Source organism: Oncorhynchus tshawytscha, linkage group LG12 (assembly GCF_018296145.1).
Source record: "Oncorhynchus tshawytscha isolate Ot180627B linkage group LG12, Otsh_v2.0, whole genome shotgun sequence".
NCBI classification, from domain to species: domain Eukaryota; kingdom Metazoa; phylum Chordata; class Actinopteri; order Salmoniformes; family Salmonidae; genus Oncorhynchus; species Oncorhynchus tshawytscha.
Window position 1 is genome coordinate 65,747,066 of NC_056440.1, and position 21,216 is coordinate 65,768,281.

Here is a 21,216-nt window from a genome sequence, read left to right on the forward strand (position 1 = left end):
ATGTCATCTACAAGACCCTGCTAGGTAAAGTCCCCCCTTATCTCAGTTCGCTGGTCACCATAGCATCTCCCACCTGTAGCACACGCTCCAGCAGGTATATCTCTCTAGTCACCCCCAAAACCAATTCTTTCTTTGGCCGCCTCTCCTTCCAGTTCTCTGCTGCCAATGACTGGAACGAACTACAAAAATCTCTGAAACTGGAAACACATCTCCCTCACTAGCTTTAAGCACCAACTGTCAGAGCAGCTCACAGATTACTGCACCTGTACATAGCCCACCTATAATTTAGCCCAAACAACTACCTCTTTCCCAACTGTATTTCATTTTTATTTATTTATTTATTTTGCTCCTTTGCACCCCATTATTTTTATTTCTACTTTGCACATTCTTCCATTGCAAAACTACCATTCCAGTGTTTTACTTGCTATATTGTATTTACTTTGCCACCATGGCCTTTTTTGCCTTTACCTCCCTTCTCACCTCATTTGCTCACATTGTATATAGACTTGTTTATACTGTATTATTGACTGTATGTTTGTTTTACTCCATGTGTAACTCTGTCGTATCTGTCGAACTGCTTTGCTTTATCTTGGCCAGGTCGCAATTGTAAATGAGAACTTGTTCTCAACTTGCCTACCTGGTTAAATAAAGGTAAAATAAAATAAAAATAAAAAATATAGTGGGCCTACATGTGGTGACAGGTGTGGTAGTCTTCCAACGTTTGCTCTGAGAATCCTACCAAAGATGATTTTGGAACTGTAGGAGTGAGATTTTGGAAAGAGTGGATTCCAGTTTTTTTTTGGCTGACCCATATGTTTCAAACTGGGAATGGTTACATCTGTGAAAGTTTCCATTTTTTGTGTATCTGCCTCCCAGAGGAAGCGGGTGCTTCGTGTCATGCAGTTTGGCTCAACCTGTGGTGTGCTTTGCTCTCCGGAGCAAGGTGCAACTAAAAGGGGTGATCAATGGGGTAGCATTGAGTGTAGAGGTCGATCAAATTGAAGGGAATATGTTTGTGATTTCCACTGTTTGGTGAGACGTAGACCCAGTGGCAATGGCTAGTCTGAGAATACCCTGTCTGTCTTGTGATCTTTGACACAGATTCTACCTGATCAGGTTTGATTATATTTGCATTCTGTGAGGGTTCCGAACCCGCTTCGGTGCTTTAGGTGCCAAGGATTCAGACATGTTGCAGCAGTGTGTAGAAGAGAGGTCCCAAGATGTGAGAAATTTGCAGGAGGGAGTGTACAGCTGGGATAGAGAAAGCACTGTGTCAGCTGTGGGGATGCCCATTCAGCTGGAGATCCAAAGTGCCCTGTGAGAGGCAGATTGAGATTGCCCGAGTTTGAGTGGGGCAGAACATTTCATATGCTGAGGCAGTGAAGAGAGTAGAGGATAGCCGAAGGGTGAGTGAGTTGACTGGGAGGTACCCAGTGAGTTAGCCTGAAGAGAGAGAGCCAGGGAAGAGCTTTTTAGTATGGTTGGATTTATTGCGTTTATAGCCATGGTGATCAACTGCACTGCACTGATGGAGCGGAAATGATAAGTGAGAGATTTTAGTGCCGAAGAGCTACAGGAAGTTTTGAGAGAAGGTAGTTCCATCCTCCCAGTCCAACGGCCTGGTGTAGGATCATTTAGGACCAAAGTAGTGGGATGGGCTGGTGGATTTTTGGGGATAGTGTATAAGTGCTGGGTTAGATGGTGGTGCAATTGAAGTTTTTCCCCATTCTGCTTTTCCCTTTTTTGTGACAAAAAGGTGCAAATTGCACTCCAACCTGTGAATTGCAGCAATATGAAACTAGTCTGCCGGAAAACCACAGGAAGAAGAAAGTAGACTGTCCATTGTTCATCATTTTAATAAAGTTTTTTTTTTATTAGGAATATCCCGTGGAATTGTGGGATAGCAATGGCGACTTCTGTCTTTGTAAACATAAAACGCATTATTTACAAAAGATAATAGCTATTTCATAATGGTTTGAATCATCTCAAGTGGGTGGCACAGTTTCATACTTACATGAGTGGTATTTTCCCAGTAACTCGGGTTAATGTAATTGAAGTTCGTTTTTTGAGTTACAATAAATACATGTGGCAGGTTTAGCTAACGTTAGCTCGCTTAAAACATACTAGCTAGCGTGTCAGGATCTTGATAGACTCACCACCTATTTATTGTTAAGGTAAGCAAGCCGGTGTTTATGAATGGGATTTGACAACTGTAATATCAGGTGTATAGTCGTAGCTATTAGTTAATTTCCTTTTTTGTAACGTAATAGTTAGCTCGCTAATTAATTCATTGGCTGAGCGATATCCAGTTAGCTATCTGGGTACTATAGCTACTTAAACAATATATATATTTGAAGTCACATCTGTCATTAAGTTATAATAGTTTCTGCTGGTTTTTCATTGGCGTTAGATGTAGTAGTAACAAATATACTATAAGTCGCTACAGTAGTGACTAAATAGCTGCGTACCTAGCTAGCTACTGTAGCAATCTAGAATACATCCCGTGAATTATTCGGGCGCAATTGTATACTTTGGATCGATTAGTTTAATGTAATTTCCATATGTAACGTTACAGAATTAATAGTTGGCTAATCTCCCCAAAAAATGTGGTATCCAATCCAGACAGTTGTTTGAGACCATGGAGGATGATGCGTCGCTGCACCGACTGGAGGGCAGTGACCCCACCGCGCAGGTCTGCGGGTTGATCGTGAAGAAGAAGAGTGCAGCAGTAGAGCCTCATGTCTTTCGTGCACCCACTCCACGCACCTCTCTCCTGGGCCTGGATCTGCTGGCAGCTCAAAAGAGAAAGGAGCGAGAGGGTAAGGAGCAGGCTGAGGCTGACAGCGATGACAGGAATAACAAGAAATCCAAGGTGTCCTCCTACAAGGACTGGGAGGAAGGGAAAAGTGATTCTGGGTCTGATGAAGAAGACAAAGACGAGGAGGACCAAGGTGGTAGAAAAGAGAGGTATGTTGTTTTGAAGTGATTTGGTTTGAGTTAGTGTAGCCTCTTTTCATAGTGGCATAGAATACATACTCTCTCTCCCTATTAAGAGATCACATCTAAACTGATGTCATGCATGCAGTGTTGTCTTACTGACACTTTATTCTATGTTTCATAAAGCAGCAGGAAATACCGTGTGACTGGCTCAGAGACACCCTCTAACCCTGGAGGGGTCAGCGAAGAGTTCCGTCGCAAACACCAGCAGAGGGAGAAAGACCGGCGTGAGCATGGAATGTATGCCTCCTCCAAAGAGGACAAGAACAGAGAGAGGGAGAAGGACAGAGAGAGGATCAGAGATACGGACAGAGATCGAAGGGGTGAAAGAGGTGAGTAAAAAATGTATACATCTGCATGCACAATGTTAATATTCAGGCAATAGCAATATTTTCTATCTGTTGTGTATTTGTAACTGAAGTAATGACTAACTGTTTTGATGGCAGATGAGCGAGAGCGCAGTAACAGCCGCGGCAGCAGCCGGTCAGAGCGTGGAGACCGCAGTGAGAGGAGTGAGCGCTCACAGAGAGAAGGCTGGTCCTCCGAACGCATCAGCCGGGGTAGCAAGAGAGAGGAGCCTCCAACGCCCCAGACACGCCCCAAAGGTCAGTAACCCTACCTCACCCCCGGATAGGCTGTTCTTTAAGGTCCTTAGCTCATGCTTAAAATACACTAAACACTCTCTCTCCCTCCATTCCTCATACCCTTTGAATCAGATGGCACTCCCTCGCGCACCAGCTGGGATGAGGATGACGGTGGCTATGCCAGCTCACGCCGTTCCCACTGGGAATCTCCCTCTCCTGCCCCTTCACACAAGGATTCTGACAAGTCTGAACGGTCGGAGCGCAGCCCCCGCTCTGGACGGGAGAGCGAGAGGAAGGACAAGTAAGCAACTGCAGCTCAACACTCGTATGTTAATTTAACTGGGTTTTATACTACTATTAAAAGACACATTTTCTGTGGCTATTAGAAATGTGTTATTTTCAGCTTTTAAATGAACTTTTCTCGTTTCTGTTCCCAGGTCAGTCAGAGGCCGGTATCCTGATGACACGCCCCTTCCCACCCCATCATACAAGTACAACGAATGGGCCAATGACAGGAAGCACTTGGGCTCCACTCCTCGCCTGTCCCGTGGGAAAGGTAAGCCCCTCCTCCTTCCCCTCTCAGTCTTCCCCCAGTCACGTTTGAGCTCTTATTAATGCTCTGATAAGGCTTGCTGATGATTGTGTCTCTGTGCCCCAGGTAAGAATGAAGGAGAGGATGGCATCGCCTTTGATAATGATGATGAGAAGCAGCAGTGGGAAGAGGACCAGAAGGTGTGTGGACATGGAGTTTTAGCAATAACACAAATGAATAGCTTTCCCAACATTCATAAATGCACATTTCTTTGTATTTACTATTGCCCTGTGGTGTTGCAGCAAGCGGACAGAGACTGGTACATGATGGACGAAGGCTATGATGAGTTCCACAACCCACTGACCTCCACCTCTGAGGATTATGTGAAGAAGAGAGAGCAGATCCTGCAGAAGCAGACACAGAAACGTATCTCTGCCCAGAGACGACAGATCAATGAGGTATGGCACTGTGTAGCTACTCTATGACCACCTCCAGCCCTGGGTGTATGTAGCTCGTTTAGTTATCGTTTTGACCGTTATTACCATCCGTGGATTAGAATTTTGTGTGTGTTGTCTGTGTTTAATGATGTGTGTTGTGTTCCTCCTGCCAGGATAATGAGCGCTGGGAGACTAACCGTATGCTGACCAGTGGAGTGGTCCAGAGGCTGGAGGTGGATGATGACTTTGAGGAGGACAACGCTGCCAAGGTTCACCTGCTGGTTCACAACCTGGTCCCTCCCTTCCTGGATGGGAGGATAGTCTTCACCAAGCAGGTAATGCATCAATTACAGCATGTTATGGGCCAATGAAATGACTAACACTCCCCTACCTATTCATTTTTGATTTGATTTGATTTGGACAGAGAAGCTAAAACTTTTTAATTTGGCTTTTAATTTGATTTGAGATCAAATGTTTTGTGAGGCGACACTTGGGCTCCGACAATACCAGTGTCGCAATATTTTTTTCCATGGCAAAAATGAAAACACAAAGCAGACCACTCCCTTAGGTCCTTTAAAAAACTGCTGTATGTACAATATCATGTTCTATAGCTTGGACAATAAATAAATGTGACTCTGGGTGACCGTAATGATGATTGTTTCTAACATTAGGGCAGTTTTCCTAAAGAAGTTAAATTTGCTTCGTGTTTTTTTTCCTTTACCAATAACGGGAGGGTAGCATTGTTAGGGGGGTATGAATGATATTTATGCCTCTAACTTTCTCACTCCTCATTCTTCACGATTCATTCATGATTATCTGTAATCATTCTAGCATCCACATTAAAGTAGAAGTGTTCAGAAACATATTCTCATTTACAATGAAAGTGACTCCAAAATGACACAATTTACCATTGGGCACAACATAATCTGAAACGCAACCAAAACAAACTGCACATGCATCCAACACGTTTGTAGGGTCAAACCTTAATGTAGTCATTGCTTGCTAGGAATATGGGACCAAATACTAAACTTTCACAGAATTGAATACACTATAAGTGAATTTGTCACAGGGCCTTTAGAAAGTATTCACACCCCTTTTCTTTTTCCACATTTGTTTGTTGCAGCTTGGATTAAAAATGTATTCAATTGAGATTTTGGGTCACTGCTATACACTACCGCATAATGTAAAAGTGGAATTATGTTTTTAAAAATGTTTGCAAATTAATGAAAATCTGAAATGTCTTGAGTCAATAAGTATTTAACTCCTTTGTTATGGCAAGCATAAATAAGTTCAGGAGTAAACATGTGCTTAACAAGTTGCATGGACTCACTCTGTGTGCAATAATAGTGTTCTACGGGATCTTTTTATGAATACCTCTGTACCTCACACATACAATTATCTGGGTAAGGTCCCTCAGTCGAGCAGTGAATTTCAAACAAAGATTCAACCACAAAGACCAGGGAGGTTTTCCAATGCCTCGTAAAGTAGGACACCTATTGGTAGATTGGTAAGAAAAAACAAAAGCAGACATTGAATATTCCTTTGAGCATGCTGAAGTTATTAATTACACTTTGGATGGCATATCAATACACCCAGTCGCTACAAAGATACAGGTGTCCTTTCTAACTCAGTTGCCGGAGAGGAAGGAAACCACCCAGGGATTTCACCATGAGGCCAATGGTAACTTTAAAACAGTTACAGAGTTTAATGGCTGTGATAGGAGAAAATTGAGGATGGATCATTAACATGGTCAGTTAGGGTAGTATTGTGGAGTAACTACAGAGTGAAAATCAGGAAGCCGGTACACAAAGTATTCCAAAACATGCATCCTGTTTGCAATAAGGCACTAAAGTAAAACAGAAAATGTGGCAAAGAAATGTTTGGGGGCAAATTCAACACAACACATCATGGAGTACCAATCATCATATTTTCAAGCATGGTTGGTGGTGGCTGCATCGTGTTATGGGTCATTGATGAGGAATAGGGAGTTTTTTTTTAGTTATGTGCAGACAAAATCCTAGAGCAAAACCTGGTTGTCTGCTTTCCACCAGACACACAGGGAGACAAATTTGCCTTTCAGCAGGACAATAACCTACAACACAAGGCCAAATATACAGTGCATTCGGAAAGTATTCAGACCCCTTGCCTTTACCTCATTTTGTTATGTTACAGCCGTATTCTAAAATTGATTCAATCGTTTTTTCCCCCCCTCATCAATCTACACAATACCCCATAATGACAAAGCAAAAACTGTTTTTTAGAAATGTTTGCAAATTTATTCACTTATTCATGCGTATTCCTGCCCATTTACTCAGTACTTTGTGGTGTACCTTTTGGCAGCGATTTACAGCCTCAAGTCAGGTATGACGCTACAAGCTTGGCACACCTGTATTTGGGGAGTTTCTCCCATTCTTCTCTGCGGATCCTCTCAAGCTCTGTAAGGTTGGATGAGGAGCGTCGCTGCACAGCTTTTTCAGGTCTCCAGAGATGTTCGATTGGGTTCAACTCCGGGCTCTGGCTGGGCTACTAAAGGACATTCGGAAACTTGTCCCGAAGCCACTCCTGTGTTGTCTTGGCTGTGTGCTTAGGGTCATTGTCTTGTTGGAAGGTGAACCTTCACCCCAGTCTCAGGTCCTGAGCACTCTGGAGCAGGTTTTTATCAAGGATCTCTCTGTACTTTGCTCCGTTCATCTTTCCCTCGATCCTGACTAGTTTCCCAGTCCCTGCCGCTGAAAAACATCTCCACAGCATGAAGATGCTGCCACAACCATGCTTCACCGTAGGGATGGTGCCAGGTTTCCTCCAGATGTGACACCTGGCAGTCATGCCAAAGAGTTCAATCTTGGTTTCATCAGACCAAAGAATCTGGTTTCTCATGGTCTGAGAGTCCTTTACGTGCCTTTTGGCAAACTCCAAGCGGGCTGTCATGTGCCTTATACTGAGGAGTGGCTTCCTTCTGGCCATTCTACAATAAAGGCCTGATTGGTGGAGGGATTCAGAGATTGTCCTTCTGGAAGGTTATCCCATCTCCACAGAGGAACTCTGGAGCTCTGTCAGTGTGACCATCGGTTCTTGGTCACCTCCCTGACCAAGGCCCTTCTCTTCCGATTGCCCAGTTTGGCCGGGTAGCCAGCTCTAGAAAGAGTGGTGGTTCCAAACTTCTTCCACTTAAGAATGATGGAGGCCACAGTGTTCTTGGGGACCTTCAATGCTGCAGACATTTTTTTTGGTACCCTTCTCTAAATCATTTTGCTCTGGCGTGCACTATCAACTATGAGACAGTGCACGCCACAGGTGTGTGTGTGCCTTTCCAAATCATGTCCAATCAATTTGATTTTTACAACAGGTGGACTCCAAGGTGTAGAAACATCTCAAGGATGATCAATGGAAACAGGATGCACCTGAGCTAAATGTCGAGGTTCTTAGGAAAGCGTCTGAAATACTTATGTAAATAAGGTGACATTCTGTTCTGTCACCTCATATAAAACATTTGGATGTATAGAAATGTTGGAGTATAGAGACATATTTTTTTCTTTCTTCACTGTCCAAATATGTAGGGGAGTGTATATACTTTTAAGGTCTGAGCCATTGGGGGAGAGCTGTTGCAGGCTTGTTGAGGGATTGTAAGAGTCTGCTGATAAGTTTTTGGAACAGGCTGAGTAGTAACTAGTAGACTTACTATCAGAATTGCTGTGTACTGAATAGGATACTGTTGCTGATGTCTCTCTGTGCTGTAGCCAGAGCCTGTCATCCCTGTGAAAGACGCCACCTCTGACATGGCTATCATCTCCCGTAAGGGCAGCCAGCTGGTCCGCAAGCACCGCGAGCAGAAGGAACGCAAGAAGGTAGGCAATGTTTAAAACAGCTATACAGTACTTGATGGTATGGTTACTGGCTGAATATCTGACTGTCATTTTGATTGTTTCTTCAGGCTCAACAGAAACACTGGGAGCTGGCAGGCACCAAGCTGGGTGACATTATGGGCATCAAGAAGACCGAGGACGGGGATAGCTCTGGGGGCAAGCCAGTGGGCGAGGATGGCAAGGTGGACTACAGGTAACAAGCCCTTTACTAAAGGCTTATTTTATGTCCATTTTGAATGTTTATTAAACATCCGTTTTGACAAGAACGGCCTCATTATTTCCCTCCGTCTCTTCTCCTTCTTCCCTCCAGAACGGATCAGAAGTTTGCAGACCACATGAAAGATAAGAGTGAGGCCAGCAGTGAGTTTGCTAAGAAGAAGACCCTGCTGGAGCAGAGGCAGTATCTGCCCATCTTCGCTGTGAGGCAGCAGCTGCTCAATATCATCAGGTAGCTACTCTACTGGACCTGGCCTGGCTGTCCTGGGACCACTTATCACCCCCAGCCTTACCCCAGATGCAGGCTTTCATTCAGGGTGTAGGATAAGACATGTATGGCATTGAAGGGGGGAGTTGGGGGCTGTGAAGTCAGAATGTTCATATGTGATTTACCTTTGGTTAGCGAATGACCACATTAATGCTAACTTAGGAAATGTTAGACAGCGTTTGTAAATCATTGACAAATACACTTCCGGATCTGTTTTCTTAAGCCGTTATTCATGTTTCCACAGTTTCGTAAGGTTGAACGTCCCATCAGGATTGTAATGTTATTGGTTGTGATGTGATTCTGTCAAGGGACAACAGCATTGTGATCGTGGTGGGGGAGACGGGCAGTGGGAAGACCACCCAGCTGACCCAGTACCTTCACGAGGACGGCTACACCAGTTACGGCATGGTGGGCTGCACCCAGCCCCGCAGAGTGGCAGCCATGAGCGTGGCCAAGAGAGTCAGCGAGGAGCTGGGCAGCAACCTGGGAGAGGAGGTGAGCATTCAGCTGGCTTATGGAGGAGCCACTAGACAAACATTAACTAGATCTTAGAAAACCGTGATCTATGGATCAGTCAAAGCAGTAGATAACTAGTCTTATCAGTTAACCCAGTGTAACAGACCTGGCAAGAGTTTATGAACGGCAATGAACTTGTTTATAGAGGAATGGAAGTACCCCAGAACAGAATAAGTGTTTTCTTCCACCAAATATCAATGTTCACTGTTTTTATAGAGGTCAATTGTTGGGGAGTCATGGTGCTGTCTTGGTTTTCTCCTTATGGAGTTGACGCTTGTATTCATATTGTGCAACACTGCTATCTAGTGGTGATTCAGAGATTGTACACCGCTTCCATTCTACAACTTGTCATGGAACTCTCCTCGCCAGCTCGTTTCTTTGGTTGACCCGTAGCACTGTCGTTTGAACGCCGTAATTCATACGTGGAATGTAAATATATGTAGTTCACTACTAAACCATTTATTTTTTTGCTTTGCAGGTGGGTTATGCGATCCGTTTTGAGGACTGTACGTCGGAGAAGACTGTGATAAAGTACATGACAGACGGCATCCTGCTGAGAGAGTCTCTCAGGGAGTCAGATCTGGACCACTACAGTGCTGTCATCATGGACGAGGCCCACGAACGCTCCCTCAACACAGACGTGCTGTTCGGCCTGCTACGAGAGGTGAGGGAGACACCTTTTTATAAAGTATGTTTATTGGCATAGAGCGATATAGAGCTGAAAGGTTGGAGAGAGAGTGTTGAAAGAGCAGTGGGCTGGATTCAAACTCATACTGGCAGTGATATGTGTTCCAGGGACAGTGGCTTCGACTGCTAGACCAGAGAGACACTTTTACAGCTCACTGGATGTTATTCAATTGTGATTCTTTTGCATGCATATTTTTTATTCGGAGGCTTTGGTTGTCTTGTAAGCAGTAGTAGAACTCTCTGTCTCTGTCCTTTTCTTCCAGGTTGTATCGAGGCGTTCTGACCTCAAGCTGATAGTCACCTCAGCCACCATGGACTCTGACAAATTTGCTGCATTTTTCGGCAACGTTCCCATATTCCACATTCCAGGAAGAACATTCCCTGTAGACATCTTATTCAGCAAGGTATTGTGTCCAACTCTCCATTCAACATCCATGTATTATTATTTGTTTCAACACAGCCATTTCATTTGTATAATGACTTACACCCTGACTAGACCGGCCACATTTCGTGGGCGGGCGTTGCAAAATAAATGTACACATGCATGTTTGTCAATCATTTCATCCACACCACATGGTTCTATTTCAGATGCTCGATGCAATGCAAGTCCCGCCTCTTCCATCTCCTTATTGGTTTTCACAAAGATACAAACCCACGTGGGTGCTTTAAAGACGAACAAGGAGAGATTAATCAAAGATAACTAAAAAACTAACTTGGTTTCAGTTTTGTCTGTATATTAATCGTCAGAGTAGAGGAACACACTAATGTGTAAAATGTACATAGAACCAGCTAAAAAGTAGATTAATCGTCAGAGTAGAGAAACACACTAATGTGTAAAATGTACATAGAACCAGCTAAAAAGTAGATTAATCGTCAGAGTAGAGAAACACACTAATGTGTAAAATGTACATAGAACCAGCTAAAAAGTAGATTAATCGTCAGAGTAGAGGAACACACTAATGTGTAAAATGTACATAGAACCAGCTAAAAAGTAGATTAATCGTCAGAGTAGAGGAACACACTAATTTGTAAATGTACATAGAACCAGCTAAAAAGTAGATTAATCGTCAGAGTAGAGGAACACACTAATGTGTAAAATGTACATAGAACCAGCTAAAAAGTAGATTAATCGTCAGAGTAGAGGAACACACTAATTTGTAAATGTACATAGAACCAGCTAAAAAGAGGACCATTTGCATATCAGGTAAAATAACATCCCTGGATAAACTGCTAGCAACAGCTATCTAGCTGAATGTTTCATGTGTTTTGACCTTCCCCGAAATGTATATAATTGATTCACAGTTGGTTTTTGGTATTTTAACCTTTTAACATGATCGCTTCTGGTGGGGATTGACAAAATGATCATGTGCAGAATGGCAGCCGCGGGCCCGGTTTAGTCATGGAGTAAGACTACTGTTATTTGTACCGATGTAGTGTGTGGTTGCTGTGTATTCTAACAGTGTTGTGTGTTTGTGCAGACTCCCCAGGAAGACTATGTGGAGGCAGCAGTGAAGCAGGCCCTACAGATCCACCTTAGTGGTATGGGGGGAGACATCCTCATCTTCATGCCTGGCCAGGAGGACATCGAGGTGACGTCAGACCAGATTGTGGAGCGTCTAGAGGATCTGGAGAGCGCCCCTCCTCTGACTGTACTGCCCATCTACTCCCAGCTGCCCTCTGACCTCCAGGCCAAGATCTTCCAGAAGGTAACCAATAACACCCAGTTACTGTTACACTAACATGTACAGTTGGAACTCTTAACATACTGCAGTATCCTTTGTACACAAGCATACTTGCTATTAGGTAGTCGGAATGCATATACTTAACACAAAAAATAACTCGTCCTCCTTACTGGTAAAGTGACGTGTGGGTAATGTCTTTATGTTCTCTAACCGCCAGGCTCCAGATGGTGTGAGGAAGTGCATCGTTGCCACCAACATTGCAGAGACTTCCCTGACTGTGGATGGTATCATGTTTGTTGTGGATGCTGGATACTGCAAACTCAAGGTACCCGGTCACCCTCACTATCTTCCCCAGACGATCAAATGATAAAGACAAGCCATGTTAGGATAGTATTTCTCTGTGTTTTGATGCTGATGTGTTCTCTTTGACAGGTGTTCAACCCTCGCATTGGCATGGATGCCCTGCAGGTGTACCCCATCAGCCAGGCTAACGCCAATCAGCGTGCGGGCAGAGCAGGACGTACAGGGCCGGGCCAGTGTTACAGGTAAGTCACTGTCTACACACACACTTACTCACAAGCAACCAGTCTCACACTCCAAATGTGCAGTCCTCCCACCTTCCTCAGTTTCCAGAGGGCTTCCTTTATCCTCCAGTTGTGGTAGAGAAGTATGGAGCCATAATGAAGGTGTAATGAAAGGCAGTTATTTGAAGGTGTCACCTTGGTGTGATGTTTGAGAGTTACAGTCAGGGCTAGCAGGAAGTAGTATTCACATGGCTGACACTGGTCTATGTCAAGAGTGTCCTGTCTTCTAGAAAGATACTTCAGTACTCCTACACCTGACTGAAGCAGTCTGGAACTAAAACTTAGATCAGCCATATCGTCCCCCTTTCATGTCTATCTGGTGCCTAGATACAGGAATAAACAGCCTGAATTACACAATTCTCCTCACTCTGCCTGCTATCTCATTCCAACCACTCCTATCCACCAAAAAGGTAGAAAGCCAGATACAAACATTAGCATCCTTTTGTATGGTGAGCCGTGCTGAAACGGGTGTCTATCTGAAGCGAGATTGTGTGTGTTGTTGTTGTGTGTAATGCCGCCGCCGGTGTTTCATCCTCTGGCTGATGCACATCAGAGCTCCCCTCAGATGGGCTGTCCAGGCCTCTGATCTGCAAGGCGGCCGGGCTGCTTTCAAAGCCATCAGAGGCTGAGAGGGAGGGAAAATCCTAATCTCCACAGGATTTCATGCAGTTTAACTCTGTTTACAGCAGGGAAAATGTGACACAAAAGCCTGTTCTCTCTGAGATTTCACATGACCTTTCTCCTATCTGTCATACTTCCCCAAGTTGAGGGAGATGGTGACACACACCAGACACGTGATTGTTTTGCCTTGTAAATGAGCTGGGAATTTTATAAAAGCGCCCTCTTCCAAGATTACCCCCCCTCCCCTCACACACACACACAGATCTGTGAAGAATCAATTTGGGAGTGGAGCTTTAGAGTGAGTGGGGCCTAGGCGTTTGGAGGGGCGGGAGGTGACGTGTGTGCGCCGTGCTGGGTGACTCTACTCGTGTGGAGAATCTGCTACTCAAAGCACCTCTTAGCTGTGAACCCAACACACCGCACATCTCCAGCCCCGAGGACATTCACACAACCCGGCGTAAACAAACACAGATCATTCCCTCAATGCGCTTCAGAGGGATTAGCCACGTACTGAAATGGTTGAGAGATGCTTTGTTAGGCCAGACCTATCAGTCTGAAGCAGCAATGGGAGCTGCTCTAAATAGTTTGGATAGTAAATACCTCATAAGTAGCTTGGTTAAATGTTTAATGTGCAGTAGGCCTGTTTCTTTGCCCTTGGGGAGAGTTCAGCTTTCATGGAAACGGAGGCTTCTCAATCACGGTGCCACTGTTACAGGTGTGAGCACGGTGTGAAATCATATCGGTGCCATGCAGAGCGGGTTTAACCAGGTGGTGAAGACAGCGTCTCCAGACCTGTCACTCTATGGAGCATTTGTGCGTTTAGAAAAATGGTGCGTCTGCTAGATGATTCAATAACCTCCCCACTGTCGTTGTCTCTGTCACTCCATCTCTCCCTCTCTACTTCTCTGTCCATCCCAGGCTCTACACCCAGAGCGCCTTCAAGAATGAGATGTTGACCACCACCATCCCAGAGATTCAGCGGACCAACCTGGCCAACGTGGTGCTGCTGCTCAAATCCCTGGGGGTCCAGGACCTGCTGCTCTTCCACTTCATGGACCCCCCGCCTGAGGACAACATGCTGAACTCCATGTACCAGCTGTGGATCCTGGGGGCCCTGGACAACACAGGTGGGTCTCTGGCCTGGCCTGGACCACATCACTCAAGATTAGGCCACTAGATGTACAAACTGATCAAATAGAATAATTTATCTCAGAAAACAAGGTTAAAATAGGGTGGGATAAGTATGTGTTCCCCACCAGCAATACAGCCAACAGATTAACAATAACTACATGTGCGAGGAGAGACTTGGATGATGGAACTAGTCAATAGGTTGCTGTAATGGTATGTACATGCACTGCACACCGTAAAGTACAGAGCTAGGTAGCACTGTGGTGTAGGTAGTGGAGTAATTGCATAGTGCTTTATCCTCTGTTAGATTTGACTGGCTGAGTCTCATCTCTGTCATCTGAACCAGATCCCTGGGGATTAGGGGATTTGGTGTCTGTGGAGGACTTTTGACGTTTGCCTGTGTGGTGTGTTAACGGCAGATCATCTCTGATTAAGGTTTACCTGGCCAATACAGCCTGTTCTGCCTCTGAACTTTCCCTCTAAGCTCCTTATAGTCTGTCATGTAATCATTTAAATCAGAGCTGGCAAAGTTTGATGTAAATATTTTTTACAACCCTCCTCCACTATCAACACAGGAAGGTGTCACTTGTATTGTGTTCCCCCTCTCCTCTGTCTGTAGACAGGAAGTGCGTAAGTTATTTGTGTCCCCCTCAGGTTCCCTGACGCCCACTGGGAGGCTGATGGTGGAGTTCCCTCTGGACCCGGCTCTGTCCAAGATGCTGATCGTATCATGTGACATGGGCTGCAGTGCTGACATCCTCATCATTGTCTCCATGCTGTCTGTACCGGCCATCTTCTACAGGCCAAAGGTAGATGTCATTGAGATCACCAACCGATTCATGTCTTAATGTGTTGCTAATGTTTGTTTCTGTTAAGAAAAGTTCACATTACACACTGGACAGTTGTATGACCCCTGTATTTCCTCTGTGTCCTGACCTTTCCAGGGTCGTGAGGAGGAGAGTGACCAGGTGAGGGAGAAGTTCTCTGTCCCAGAGAGTGACCACCTGACCTACCTGAACGTCTACCTGCAGTGGAAGAACAACAACTACTCCAGCATCTGGTGCAATGAACACTTCATCCACACCAAGGCCATGCGAAAGGTCAGACCCCGCCCTTGTCCTTTACTCTCTCTGACCAGTCTCCCTGGCTTAGGATTGAAATGCACTTGATTACCACTTTGCATCACAATAGTCACACACTGAGCAATGTGTATTCAATGTCCTCTTGAGTTGGTTCTCCGGTAGCTAACGTGTCTCTGTGGGTGGGTGTTTCAGGTGCGTGAGGTGCGCTCCCAGCTCAAAGACATCATGGTGCAGCAGAGGATGAACCTGGTGTCCTGTGGCTCAGACTGGGACATCATCAGGAAGTGTATCTGTGCTGCCTACTTCCACCAGGCAGCCAAGCTGAAGGGCATAGGGGAGTATGTGAACGTGAGGACAGGCATGCCCTGCCACCTCCACCCCACCAGCTCTCTGTTTGGTATGGGCTACACCCCAGACTACATCACCTACCACGAGCTGGTCATGACCACCAAGGTAACAGACCCAGCCTCCACACAGCTACGCTATGATCTGGACTGTTCAGAGATTATGTTATACACCTTGACTCACCAGAAAGAGCTGTCATATATCAGCCTTCTAGCGCTGTTAAATCAAATCAAATTTATTTATATAGCCCTTCGTACATCAGCTGATATCTCAAAGTGCTGTACAGAAACCCAGCCTAAAACCCCAAACAGCAAGCAATGCAGGTGTAGAAGCACGGTGGCTAGGAACAACTCCCTAGAAAGGCCAAAACCTAGGAAGAAACCTAGAGAGGAACCAGGCTATGTGGGGTGGCCAGTCCTCTTCTGGCTGTGCCGGGTGGAGATTATAACAGAACATGGCCAAGATGTTCAAATGTTCATAAATGACCAGCATGGTCGTATAATAATAAGGCAGAACAGTTGAAACTGGAGCAGCAGCATGGTCAGATGGACTGGGGACAGCAATGAGTCATCATGTCAGGTAGTCCTGGGGCATGGTCCTAGGGCTCAGGTCCTCTGAGAGAGAGAAAAAAGAGAGAATTAGAGAGCATATGTGGGGTGGCCAGTCCTCTTCTGGCTGTGCCGGGTGGAGATTATAACAGAACATGGCCAAGATGTTCAAATGTTCATAAATGATCAGCATGTTCGAATAATAAGAAGGCAGAACAGTTGAAACTGGAGCAGCAGCACGGCCAGTTGCTGCTCCGCCAGAGACATCTCCTCCTCCATGTTAGTGTTACTGTGTTCTACTGTGTTGTAAACCTGTGTTGTTTGATGTCCCTCCTGTAGGAGTACATGCAGTGTGTGACTGCGGTGGATGGGGAGTGGCTGGCTGAGCTGGGGCCTATGTTCTACAGTGTCAAACAGGCAGGGAAGAGCAGGATGGTAAGCTCTTGTTACTCAGCCCTTCCTTCCTACGTCTCATGGTTAATTCCTCCTCCCTCCTCCCTCTCTCCTTTTCTCTCCTCTCACCCCTCTGTTCCTCTCTCTCTGTGCAGGAGAACCGGCGGCGGGCCAAGGAGGAGATCACTAACATGGAGGAGGAGATGTCTCTGGCGGAGCAGCAACTGAGGAGCAGGAGAGAGGATCAGGACAGGAAGAGTAACGTGGGCAGCGTCAGGTATACACTCATCTACCTTCATCTATTCTTCAGAGAGGTTTCACGCTGACACTAGTCCCAGTCGCTATTAAATAGACTGCAGAAGCCCCACCCGCCTGTGGGGAAAGCAACAATTGGTTACCCAATTGGCTCACAGCAAAATCTTGACCTTTTTTCAAAGCAATTTTCCTGTTGTCTGCTTTTTTTTAGTCAATTACAAAGCTACATTTAAGAAAAGTACATCTAAAGATGACTTTTCAACATTGCCAAGCGTTCCCGTTACTTAGAAAAACGTAATATTGAAAGGCTTCCCTCATGCCCCATTTCATGACGGCGCTAACGTTAGCCATGTGAGTGCTAGCTACCTACCAACCAGGACATTAAGCTAGCCAGGTCAACAACAGACTATACAGCTACAAGTAGTGAGTGGAGTTACAAACAGACTGTACTTAACAAGTTAAATGTTTTTTTACACACATAGCTACGTGTAGCCTAATTGGACACAGTGTCCCTACATTTGCCACTCTGAATAGCCTGAATCCACAGGGCTCTATTTCCCTACGTGGGAGCATTGTGAACCGTAGGTTGTGATTTTTGACCTGGCTACATGTACATTGAACAACAGCAGCAGCTTTTCTGCATAACAAACAAAAAAAAATCGAAGTTTGCTTTTTTTACAATGGGGGTCATTGGGAAACAATGTTAGTTTTCCAGAATCTGCCCCTTCTGAGTCGTAGAAACGGGTTAATTTAGCTGCTTCTCTACCCAGCTCTCTCTAATTTTCACTGCCTTTCCTTCTCTCTTATCCTCTGTCTTCTCTACCCATCTCTCTCTAATTCTCTCTGCCTCTCCTTCTCTCTTATCCTCTGTCTTTTCTACCTCTCTCACTTTCCATGATGAGCTTTTCTCACCTCCAGTCCCTCCAGACGAGACAAAAAGAAATAATATTGACTCCTTGCTGACCCCCATTACTGCTGCAATTTAAATGGTGCCACAGCAGAGGGGAGAAAGGAGACAGTGTTAATTTTCAAATTAGAAAGGACATTTCTTCGCACCCATTCCACAAGGCTCACAAAAGAGATGGGTTTGGGAGGAAAGAAATAACACTATTGTTAATGAATCAGCAGATGTATTTCTATATCAGTCTGTGTGTCTGTCAGCCATTCTCCAAAAGAATCACATTAAAACACGGAGGATTAAGGAATAGATTAGAGAGCGAGGGCCTCAGAATTATGATAATAAACATGGCTGGCTCTCAGCTGCTTTTGTCCTCCTCTGCCTGTGAACACAAGCATCCCTTCACCGTGCCGGGGCCCCATGAAACACTTCTACTACACATTTTGATCTGGTTTCCTTTCTGTCATTCAGCAAACCCCCACCACCCATACTCAGATAAGTGGGCTCAAAGCTTTACGTCAGAACTTAGGGATGAAGGGAAGGACTGGGTAATGACCTGATGGCTGTAATTGCTGGTGTGTGTGAGGGCTGAGGAGAGAATGCTGGGTAGTGTCTGTGTTGAACTGAGGGCTGAGGAGAGAATGCTGGGTAGTGTCATTTTGCTGTCAGCCTGTCCCTCCATACTAGCCTCCCCTTCTATCCTGTCCCACCCCACGAGCCTGTCCCTCCCCTTGAGCCTGTCCCATTATGTTTGACATAGCAAGTTTTTTTTTTTTTAACTCTTGTTATTTTTATTGCCAATTGTTTATTCTTGTCTCAATAGGGCTGTGAAAATCTGCACCCCAGGAAGGAAGGAGGAGGCACCCATGACCCCAAAGCGCACCCCAGCTCGTTTTGGGCTCTAGTACTTCTCTGTTAAAAGTTAAACACTTGAACTCCCCACTAAATATCACCTGTATGTGTACCATACCATCACTGGAGGAGCCTTGCTGAGAGGCCTTGGAACACTGTCCCCTCCTATTGTCTGGAACCAGCCGCAGTTCAGACAGAGGCCAGCAGAGGTAGAACTTGTATAAGGCATGAGGCTCCCGTAAAAGACCTTTTCTGTCAGCAAATCCACATAGCGTCGTTCCATTTTTATGTGCAGAGATGTACGGCTGTTAGAATGCAGTATTTTCTATTTCTGTGATTGTAAAAAAATATAAACACAATGATGAAACATCATTGAAAAGGTATCGTCTTTAAGGAGTATTTGATATACCTTGAAAATCTGTCAAAGCCTTTATCATAATCGTTCACTAGCTACAGTGTCCAAGTGGGAAATGTTTAGTTGTTCCATCTCCTGCTGTACCCTACAAGGGGCTGTTTTCTTGATGTAGTCTCTCCCGATCAATATAAACTGTGTTCAATAGGGCTGGGAATTGCCAGGGATCTCACGATACGATATTAGCATGGTACTTTGGTGCCAATACCATGTGTATTGCAATTCGATACTGTGATTGAGTTGATGTTCCAAACATATTGCTCACCATATATCTTCTGCAGAGGGACGAGAGATCCATGAGAAACGGGTTTTGATCAGTCATGGAGATAAAAGTTCTGAATATAAAAGAAGATGGAGAACAAGATATGAAGGAAAAATACTGGCGTTTGTGCAGGTACAGCCAACTAGTGCGATATTGTCAAAACAATATATCCTGATCTGTAACTGTATAGACCCCCCATTACTAGTGTTTAAGTAGTGCTGCATTGTGCTGTCAGTCATAAGTGGACAGCTGGTCCAAACTAGTCTGATCCGATAGTGTGTTCATTGGGCTGTATGTCATTCAGTGTGAGTAGAGAGGAGGCAGAAGTAGTACTGTGTCGTGTGTTCATGAATTCTGCCCGATTTTCTTTAGTTATTTTTCAATTTCATCATGTCCCTCTCAAATCTCCTTCAATAGATAATTTTCACATTGTACAACTGGCTGACCTCTGTATCCTTTGTATGTTGTGTGTAGCAAATGGCCTGTGCCATGGTGAAGTGCCCCTTCACTGACTGAAGCATTATCCAAACTGTGCTTGTGGCATGAGTGTCTCAGACCTTATATCTGGAGCTACCTTAACAACACCCTTCATGCCAACTGTTTGGAGGACAAGCTTTAGCAACTGAGCTTTTCCTAACCCCATTAGCCCTTCAAAGCACTGACGGGCGGCAGGTAGTCATGTGGTTAGAGCGTTGGGGCAGTAACCGAAAGGTTGCTAGATCGAATCCCGGAGCTGACAAGGTAAAAATCTGTTGTTCTGCCCCTGAACAAGGCAGTTAACCCACTGTTCCCCGGTAGGCAGTTTTTTTGGAAATAAGAATGTTCTTAACTGACTTGCCTAGTTCACTTAAAAAAATAAATTAAAAAAAGTAGAATATTCCTCAGCTTCTCACCGTTTACACATGAATGTCAGAACCTGGATGAAACGCATGACGGCCTCAGCCTCATGATCCTTGTGTTAAAAATGCCCACCAATTTTTATCTTGAGATTCCCCTCTCCAAGTCAAGTGGGTGAATGATAATATTTTGATTTGTTTAACACCTGTTTGGTTACTACATCATTCCATATGTACTACTCCACAGCCTTGATGTCCCCACCATTACGCCACAATGCAGAAACAGTAAAAATAAAGAAAAACCCTGCTAAATAGCAGGGGCCAAGGTTGGAGTTTGTGTGTGCGCACGTTTGGGTTTTTGCCCTAGCCCTACACAGCTGATTCAAAACTTAATGATTAGTTGGTTATTTGAATCAGCTGTGTAGTGCTAGGGCAAAAACCCAAATGTGCACCTGGGGGCCCCCAGGACCCCAGACTGATATGTCCTGCACTTGAGTAGTCAGGTTCAGCAAGTTCCAAGCGGTGGACTTGATTCTGAAGTCATTCATTCTCTGTACTAGATTGACTTTGTATAGTTTTGTACAGACTATATTGTCTTGTTGGTGGTCAGTGATTCTGTTTTGTGATGTGAAATTAGGCTCTGGTAACACCAGCCCATGGTTTGCAAATATAATTTAACTTGACTACTTTTGGGAACTGAAAATTAAATTGTCTTATTTTTTACTCTGTTGGGTTATGTGTCCTTTATTCACTCACCACAGGTAAAACAAAGTAAACACTAGTTTAGTCAGAGCCTAAGGGCTTGATTCAATCCGTATTGCTCAAGTTATGTGGTGTAGCCCAATTGAAATGTAAAGGTCATTTCTAATTGAGCCGACATGCAGCCTCCATGAACGTGGGAGCATTGCCTTTAAGGGCTGGAATCATTCTGTAGCGCCGAAGATCAGCATTATGGCGTGATTTGAAATTTAAAGGCAATGTATCCGCGGAGACTGCATGTCTGCTCAATCGAAAATGATCTCACAGATCTTCTGTGATACGGATTTTATCCAGTCCATGTAGTTTACATACAGGTAAAAGACCGGACTAATCACCTGCTAATGATTGACATACAGGTTTTCCTGTATATAACCTGCTAATGTCTGACTAGTAGTGACTACAGTTCCAACAGCTTTTCTGCCAGAGAATGGCGAACCTTGCCCAACAACCATGTGAATA

General features: G+C 44.8%; 1 protein-coding gene across 2 annotated transcripts; it reads left to right on the plus strand.

Moving 5' to 3' along the window:
• The first annotated feature begins 1,883 nt into the window (after nucleotides 1–1,883).
• On the plus strand, nucleotides 1,884–20,721 carry LOC112263698 (pre-mRNA-splicing factor ATP-dependent RNA helicase PRP16). 2 transcript variants are annotated; one of them, XM_024440215.2, is made up of 25 exons: nucleotides 1,884–2,174; nucleotides 2,623–2,967; nucleotides 3,124–3,329; nucleotides 3,444–3,602; nucleotides 3,714–3,882; nucleotides 4,019–4,137; nucleotides 4,240–4,313; nucleotides 4,416–4,571; nucleotides 4,724–4,885; nucleotides 8,288–8,395; nucleotides 8,482–8,606; nucleotides 8,724–8,861; nucleotides 9,206–9,392; nucleotides 9,892–10,077; nucleotides 10,364–10,504; nucleotides 11,579–11,806; nucleotides 12,000–12,107; nucleotides 12,215–12,327; nucleotides 13,906–14,114; nucleotides 14,770–14,924; nucleotides 15,060–15,215; nucleotides 15,390–15,650; nucleotides 16,430–16,525; nucleotides 16,639–16,760; nucleotides 18,460–20,721. In XM_024440215.2, exons 2-25 carry the CDS (start codon nucleotides 2,639–2,641, stop codon nucleotides 18,539–18,541), a joined length of 3,789 nt encoding a protein of 1,262 aa, XP_024295983.1. In that variant the 5' UTR covers nucleotides 1,884–2,174; nucleotides 2,623–2,638; the 3' UTR covers nucleotides 18,542–20,721. The 2 variants fall into 2 exon arrangements, with proteins under 2 accessions (XP_024295983.1, XP_024295985.1); XM_024440217.2 differs by having other exon boundaries at nucleotides 3,127–3,329.
• Nucleotides 20,722–21,216: the final 495 nt, after the last annotated feature.